The sequence below is a fragment of the Sinocyclocheilus anshuiensis genome, unplaced genomic scaffold, assembly GCF_001515605.1.
Source record: "Sinocyclocheilus anshuiensis isolate Anshui unplaced genomic scaffold, SAMN03320099.WGS_v1.1 scaffold311, whole genome shotgun sequence".
NCBI lineage: Eukaryota > Metazoa > Chordata > Actinopteri > Cypriniformes > Cyprinidae > Sinocyclocheilus > Sinocyclocheilus anshuiensis.
In genome coordinates this window covers 1,750,600-1,759,516 of record NW_015549606.1, presented here as the reverse complement: position 1 = coordinate 1,759,516, position 8,917 = coordinate 1,750,600, and the positions used below count along the sequence as shown (strand labels likewise).

Genomic DNA, 8,917 nt, shown 5'->3' with positions numbered 1-8,917 from the left:
ATCGGACAGTCACAAGCCTCCCGGTTTTCATCCAAAATATCTTAAATTGTGTTCCAAAGACGAACGAAGCTGTTACGGACATGGGGGTAAGTGATTAATGACAAAATTTTCATTTTGGGGTGGAGTATCCCTTTAATAAATCAGTTCAACTGATTCATTGAAAATAATTAGATTTGAAAGAACCATTCATTTACGAATTGGACATCGCTAGGCGAAGCTAGAGAAAACCAGTTGCTCAAGTTTCCAGCTTCTCAAAATTTTCTCTTGTCATTACTGCAAGGCAAACGTATCCCGTGAAATGTGCAAACCGTTCAGTTTAATTATTGTTCTCCTGCTTCTGTTCCAAGTTTTCAGTGTTTACCTCTAAATAATACATATGTATGCACCATTTGCGAAATCAGACAGTCGCGCATAAATGAATAAATCGCCCGTGGATTCACGATGCCTGGGACCACACACACATAATGACTCCGCCGCCCACGCACACTGCGCACTCAACGCTGCTCGCGGTGAGGAGTTCAAGGTTCCCATCACCCCTTTACATAAACACACGCGTCCCAGATGCGCGCTTTGCCCGCTCCAGCACTCGCTCGAGCGCCCACGCGCTACTTTTCTGCGCCATTGAAATATTCTGGTCTTTTCTGTCACTCCCACTCAGAGACGCGCTGAATCACTGCTTTAGTTCATGTTCACGTAATTCAGATGAATGCATATGACATGTAAGAGAGACTGGAACTTCCCATATAGTGATGGGGGAAATTATCCGTGTGCGATGAGTATTAATCCATGCTCTGCAATAAGGATATTAAACTGACATTCGTATTTATAAAGAAGTGCAGTGGTGGTTTACATTGCTATATTTTACATTTTGTGTGTGTGATTTAAACCGCCACCTCCAAAATTGCACAGAAAATCTTACCTGTAATAATAATAATAATAAGTTCTAAGAAGAATAGCCTAATAATAGTGATTGTTATAAGTATTCTCGTGTCGAAAAAAAAAATCCAAAAACTGAAAAAAATGTGCTATCCCCATTCTTAAAGAGTCAATGCAATCATCTGTAAATATTGTTGATGTGGGATGTGTAGCTGCTGAAACTCAAAGCGTTCATTCAGGGACATTATAAGGACTCCTGTGATTGAGTCTGCCAGGAGATGGCATTTAGCACACCCACGAGAGACGGCATAAGTCATTCATTCCACACCAGAGCCAGTGTATAAGGAGTCAAAAGATCTGTCAGGCATGCAAGATTTTCTGCAGGCATGCCTTCAGATGTTTCTGCCATACACAAGCGCTCCAATTTCTGAGCTATAAATGTCAGCTTGTCCATACAGTTTATTTAAGCTTTCATGCAATAATTTAATAAACAATTAGTTTAAAGCACAAGTTTTTAGACACATTATTGGCAGTACAATGTTTGCTCTGTCAATAAAAATAGTTCTGAAAGCAGTCAAAGCAGGACAAATGTTGTGCATCTCTGAGCAACACAAAGCAGCGGTGTTTTAACTAATCAGCAAGTCAGTTGAGTGAACGATTCAGTAAAGAGTCACTTGTCGCCACCTACTGGCATAACAATGTAACAGTAAGGTCACTGAAAAAATTGCCACTATTGAACAGACTGACAGCCTGTCTGGAAAATGAAAACACAAGCAGATTTAGTTATAGGTACAAGTGAAAAGTTGGATTGCTGATTTGGAAATTGATAGCCTAATGCTCCTCTTTTGGAACTAAACTGTTGTACCGAATATCAGGATAAGAATACACATTTACCATTGTGCTCAGTGAAATTTTGTGGGCGAAATCCATTTCAACATGATTCTGCTCAAATGGGAGTTACGCGTGTGGGCTTCAAACTTTCCCATGCAGATTTAGCTCATATTCAAGTTTGTGAATTCACAGTGCTGGCCAAAAGAAAGCTGTTTGTTTTGAAAAGTGACTTTTGTGTGAGCTGTGCTTTAAAAAAAATATATTTTCAGTTGTGTAGCGATATAAGCACGGTTCACACAGACGTTTTCTGTTGGTCAATGCTGAGTAACCAAGAACCAGTTTTGGGAAATTGGCATGGGGAAATCTTTCGTCCTCATACAAAATTCCCAATCCCAATCCCATAGGAATTCCAAATCGTGTGGATTATGAAAAAGCTGCAAAAATGTGCCAAACAGTATGACGGCGCCTTTAAACATTGGTATGCTATTGAAAAAAAACAATGGACCTTTTTTGCCAACGAATCTTGTTGAATTTCGCTAATGTGACAACACTATTGGCTGATTTGCGTAAATAAATAAACACTAGATACACCTAAATATTGCTTAATAATGTTTTAATAAATATATTTAATTACAAAAGATCTGCTTACTAGAACTATTATTAGCCTACATCATCATCACAAATTGTTATGCTAATGTTTTATTGTTATTATTTATTGTTGCTATCTTAAATTGATATGGCATTCATTGTTATTATTTTTAATTTGATACTGTCCTGTTAAGAAGAGGAAAAGAGACTAATAGTCAGAAACTCAGAATGTGTGTAGTTTTCCATCGGTGGAGGTCGCCAGCTGTACTGTGCTGGGGCTCATCCACACTTACTTTCAAGAGTGCCGTCGATGGGTTTGACTCAAAGCACAGACGCCCACCTATCCGCTCTCTCCGACTCACTTACCACCGAGCGCTTCAAGATGGCGGCCGCTTCATCCATCCAGCCGCCGAGCGTGCACACGTTAAAGCGGGAAAATTCACCTCACCCGGAGTGCGACAGCCCCGCGAGCCGACAGGAGGAGGACGCAGTATCCGAGGGGACCACCATCCTCAGAGATCTACCGGAACTTGATCCCGAGGAGATCGAGAAACGGCTGGAGAAAACTCGCAGAGAGCTGAGCAACAGGAGGAAGATCCTTATTAAGAACCTGCCACAGGATACAACCAACCAGGTAAGTTAGACAGTTTACTTACATCAGCCGGACAGGTGAAAGTTACACTGCTCACTAGTTCATGGGACAAAGGGGCTTTTCAAGAGCTTTTCTTAGCATTTTAAGTATGGTTGTTAGTTTGTTAGTCAAGATACATAAACGAGTTTTATTATTCCATGATTTTGTTTGCATCTAACATAGTTAAGCACACCATGTACGACCGCTAACATGTTTCAGCCAAAGTAAATAAATAAAATGGCAAACACACATCAGTTACAAGAAAGTTAAATTAAAAGAATTATTAGTTTGAAATACGGATATTGAGCATCGCCTATGTAAACGTAAACAGTTAAAATTAAGTGACCTTGAAAGAATTGAATGAATAGAGCAGTGCTCAAACTTTTACGTTCATCATCGGGGAAACCTGTCGGTTTAACTGTTTGCGCACGACCCATAACGTCATCTGCCTTTAAACAACACCAAATTTCTATTGTAAAAGCACCACTGAAGTGAAACGAAAACAAATAAGCGGAAAATATGCAGTAAAATAACAGCCCGACGGCACCTTTGGATGAACGCGCTCCGTCTGTATAACAGTTCCGCTGAAAACGAGCCGCTCACCGTCTCTATCTAGGCTAGTTCAGCGTTTATCAACTCTTTTGTTTTATGTGTCCCCACAACCTAATAAATGCGACTCAAATACTCGTCCATTATCCAATAGCCTACGCAGCCTAACATATGTTCTGTGTAACTGGGTATGTAGGCCTACTAGACTTGTTTCGAAATGTACGGAGTATGATAACACTCTCTACAAAAACAAAGCGAGTTTAATTTTAATAAGCCCTAATGGGTTTTATTTAATTTTTTAGTTTTATATCTTATGTTTTTATGGCATATTTTGCTAATCGTTCCTTAATTGTAACTCTTATTATATTGAATTTAGAGTTCGACTTGTTTGCTTATTAATGACAAACGTTTCCTACATGCCGCGGCTCTTATCCCTTTGCCTGGTTGTGGTTAGATGTTGTCTGGAGGCATGTTTGCTCATGGAGACAGGCAGACTGACTGAGATCCGGCTGAGGGCGTTTAGGCAGGGAGAACAGCACAGCGGTGAGCTGAACTCTGAGTGGGAGATTTTCATATTCAAGAGCTGAGGTGGCTGCTGCCGATGGCATTTCCTACAGAGTTTTCCCACATTATTACTGTCAGTAAACATGCCGGATACCTGGGTCCTTGAGGGAGGTGTAATATTTCCCCAGCTCCAGGAGGAGATGAATGCAGTTAATATCTAATTGTCAGTACGTGCTGAACAGATGACACTGCACTGCACGTTTGCACTTCCACAATGCACAAAACATTAACTTTCAGGTTAGGTTGTGCGGAGTATGCAGTAGCATTAGTTTTGAGTGATTCTTTTTAGATGTTTAATTGTTATGACGTGCTCTTGCATGCTATTTCGCATAGCCTGTACTGCATGTTGTATTGCGGACACCTATAACCTTAGACAGCACGACAGTGAGTAACAGTTTGGAGAAGAGTGTCAGGTGCACACCGTAGGTCACAGAGTAGCGGCTTATCACTGAGAACACATGTCAGGCAAAGCAGCTCGGTCTCTCTGTCTGTGTCCCTCATTCATACATACACAATCACTCTGCTTCTTATTCTGAATAATTTAGGAGCAGGTCGGTCATAGGTTTGGGCAGGAGAAATGTCAGAAATGAACTCTGCTGATTGGCTCTTTGTCAGGTGACAATGTATTTTGGGTGATCTCATCCTCTCCCCATTGTTGAGCTCTGTCCACTCTTCCACAGGTTTGTTATTGGTTTGGGTGTCAGTAGCAGATGTTCAGCAGTGGAATATAGGAGTGTGTGTTCTCTCTGAATACTCAACACAACATTCACACAGATGGGTTGGGCGATATAAGCAAAAAATATATATCATTATTTACAATTAATGATCAGTTATATTAATATTCTATCTCATCAACCGTATATGTGGTTCAGAAAATGATTACAAAACAGGAAAAAATAAAATATATATATAATTTTATTTAAGGTTTTAGTAATTTTGTATATTATATATATATTAAGTATATTTAATTTAGTATATTAATTACATCAAGTTAAAATAAATGAAAATACGAAATACTGAACTAGCTAAAATAAAATAAATGTAAGGGTTTTTATGTTTTATTTTTTTTTTTTCTTTAAAGTAATGGTAAGTAATCCAATCTGTCATCTGTAAATATCTGAATGTAAAGTAATTTGAATGCCTATTCCCTTCCCTTCCCATTTTGCACAAACTTGACACAAACAATCCTTAAAATCAGTATATCACCTACCCCCAAATAAAAATGTATTTAAAACATTTCAGTATTTGGAATAAATATGTATTCTTAGCCTATATTTGTTTAAGTTGGCTAAGAGCTCAGAAATAGCTACTGTTTTATATTATACTTGAGTTGTAGTCACTTAGAGGTCATTTCATACTATTTACATAGTGTTGCTGGCTAGAATAAATTGTTTTCCTTCCCCTTCCTTCTGAAGATTAGTTTCTATCTGGTTTCAATTTCTCTCTGTTCTGTCCTGACCTCGTATCACCTTGGCTATTGACTCGGGTCACCACAGACCAAAGCAAGCTCTATATCTGTGTCAGTCTGTTTCACCCCAATATCTGACCTTCCTGTGTGCACAAACCCTTAACTTTCATCATGTGTCTGTTGGAGTGTGAGACAGCAGTCTGACCAGTCAAACCCATCTGTTGACCACTAGTTTTTATACATTTGATTACTTTAAACAATGTAGCATTTATTATTTATTTGTTCTAATGTAGTGTTTTTGCTCTATTGCGTGTAATATGTTTTTTTATTTAATTGCTGACTGTTTACTTGTCTTCAGTAAGCTTTAATTTTTTTTTTTTTCAAATTTAGGCTCGTATTATTTTTTGTGATATTAACATTGGTGAAACATTTTTTATATCATAAAGACCTCATTTATAACTATATAATTTAATATATATATATATATATATATACACATACACATACATATCTCACAATATAGTTATTAAATTATAAATTGTTATATTTATTAAATTATTATATAGATATAGATATATCGTTACCATGAAAAAAAAAAAAACTCATACCGTGATATGATTTTGGTCATTTCACCCACCTCTAATCCTGTTAGTTCTCAATCCATATTTGACAGTGCCAGGAACCCAGGCTAGTAGAAAAGCTTGTCCTACATAGCAAGAGTACCCAAGGGGGAGGAACTTAGTAAAAGACGATCACTAGAGTGAAAATGACAAATGCACAATTTGCATTTTTTTGCACATTGCAGAATAAAAGTGAAAAAGCAGTGTAGTGAAAATTTTTGTTGTGTAGTGATATATAGTAGCTAGCAGCTTTCATCAGTGTCACAGGCCTTACAACACATTCACACAACATTACACATCTCATCCTGGCCGTGTCTTCTCAGAGACAACAAAGTGTCTGAGTTCTCAGCAGTACAAAATGATTAACATGTGAGCATATTTATACTCTTACTCTGATAAATTGCTCTCTCTTTTAGTTTTAACTTGTCTTTTAATCCCTTGTTAACACAGACCGTCTGTAAAGCATTTGATTAAGTCACATGCAGCATGACCTGTGTTTCATTGGTGAACAGGCACATAGACATTAATCAAGGGCAGTAACCCCCCTCCCTTCTGTTAGCCTTCAACCGTCCCAGATGTTTACTTGAATCATAGCGGACCGATGCTGGTCCTGACAGTGTGATCCATATCTAATGGGATCTAGATGCTCACTCAGGCTTTCTGGCCATTTATGGGCCATTACAATGCACGTGTAATGCGCTGTGTTAAGAGAAAGCCATAAGTGAGGCAGACTTGTGTGTAAAGTGTCTTGTTGACTCTAATTAGAGGTAGAGGGAGGGAGTGCACTGCTCTTTGAAATGGCAAAGAAAGTGAATTAGACAAAGTGTACTTCCATTTACCAAAGGACTGTACAGAATGTGAAGTTGGAAAAAAAAAAAAAAGTAGTTTATGTGCTGTATATAGCAGATTAGAATGCATTAATTTTATTTGGTTTTCATACATATTAAAGGAAATAAATGTGTTAATAGTTTCACAGATATGACTATTAAGTTCTCAGAGACTCATGTCTGTCTTTCATTATTTACTCACAATCATGTCGTTCCAAACCTGTATGGACCCTTTTCACATTTCCGTGTTTTTTTAGACGCAGAAGTCATCATAGTTGGGTGAGCTTCTGTAGTGGTCAATGGGAGACTACGTATGTTTTTTTGCATTCCCATTTGCTCAAACAGCAAAAGAAAAACTCAACAATAGTGTTTTCATGACTTTTAAAAAGAGGAAACAGTAGGCCGAGATTGATAACATCAGTCAGAAGAGAGAACAATGTCAAATTTACCATCACTCCCACAGCCGCTGTATTAGAAACACCCTCACAGCAGCATTAACTAGTTTTTCATAATTTGATGCAAAGGTAATATAATACGAATAGTGTTATAAATGTACATGCATTACAAAAAAAAAAAAAAATATATATATATATATAAAAACTTTGCACAATTTACGATGCTGATGACCTTTGAAATGCATCACAGTCTGAGAAAAGGGTTCATCGCTTTTTTCTCCCGTAGAACACAAAAATAGAAGTTTTGAACACTATCTGCTATTGTACATGCAGTGAAATACAATGACCAGGGATCTGTCAGTCTCCTGAAAGAACAAAATGTAAACAAAACCATAGAAGTTTTATTAAAGGGTGTCATATTACAAGTATGAAAATTCCGGCTGTCACGTTTCCGCAGGAGCAAGGGAACGAGGAGATGAGGAACTCTTCAACAAAACAGTCTTTATTAAATCCAATCGTTGGGAACGTAGGAGACTCAGAGCACATAAAATGACATAACAGCAGACGCCAGACACAGGGAAACACAGGGCTTAAATACAAGGAGGAAACGAGTAAATTAATAGAACACAGCTAAAGCATATAGTCCTAAATGAGGACAGGAACAGGAAGGACCAAATATGGGCATGGAGGGAGAAACACACAAGACACAGGACTGACATTTACTCCCCCCTCCCGGAGGGCGCGTCCCGTGTCTTAACATCCAACGGGGCTAGACTCGGGGACTGGAGCCCTCTCTGGGCTAAACTCGGGAACTCAGGGGCGAGGATGAGGGCAGAGAACAGTCTTTTTCTCCTCATCCTCCTCCTTTGGCTAGGGGTAAATGGCACGGCCAGTGGGCTTGACAACGGGCTGGTTCTGGCTCGGGGCCGGACACTCTCCAGACACAGGAGGATCCTTTCCCTCCAGTTTAGTCCCTTGTGGCGCTTTTCCACTGCATGGTACGGCACGGTACGGATTTATTACAGTATAGAAACTATTCTGCCTTATTATGTGATAAAAAAAAAGTGTTTGTAGTTCGGGCTGAACGATTAATTCATTTGCGATAATAATCGCGATATGAGAAAACGCGATTTTTCAATCGCAGAGGCTGCGATTACACGGTCACATGACACGCGAGAGTGAAGAGGTGTGTTCCACTTTAAGATCGATCGGTGTGTGTCATCAAAGTACGGCGAGAGAAAGCATAAGGAGACGTCCGCTCTCATAGCTCTCGCAGTACTTTGATGACACACACCCATCGGTCTAAGCAGCGCTGCTTCAAGTCGAGCGCGGGCCATCAGCAGAAAAAGAAAAGAAATAAAACAGTAAACAGCCAAAGGACATAACTTAGAATGGGAGATGGATCGGTTTGTGAAAGGGAAGAGAAAAGCCATAGATGAAGTCGCACAGACCCAGGCAGGTGCTGGTCATTTAAAAGCTAAATGCAGAAAATATGACGAGGCATATCTTGCTCTCGGCTTCACTCACAGTGTCTGTACCAGACGCTACAGTTGTCGCATCGCGCCGCAACAGCTCTACACTGGACGCGACAAAGCGACCGTTGCAAATCATTTTAACTTTGTGTCAGT

At 39.2% G+C, this 8,917-nt stretch overlaps 1 protein-coding gene across 1 annotated transcript in view; it reads left to right on the top strand.

Moving 5' to 3' along the window:
* Nucleotides 1-2,605: 2,605 nt before the first annotated feature.
* The window catches only part of LOC107659056 (ribonucleoprotein PTB-binding 2-like), a 92,791-nt gene continuing 86,479 nt past the window's right edge, over nucleotides 2,606-8,917 (top strand). Inside the window, exon 1 of the mRNA XM_016447870.1 lies at nucleotides 2,606-2,929. Within this exon, the coding sequence (XP_016303356.1) occupies nucleotides 2,606-2,929 (324 nt within the window). The remainder of the gene's footprint in view (nucleotides 2,930-8,917) is intronic.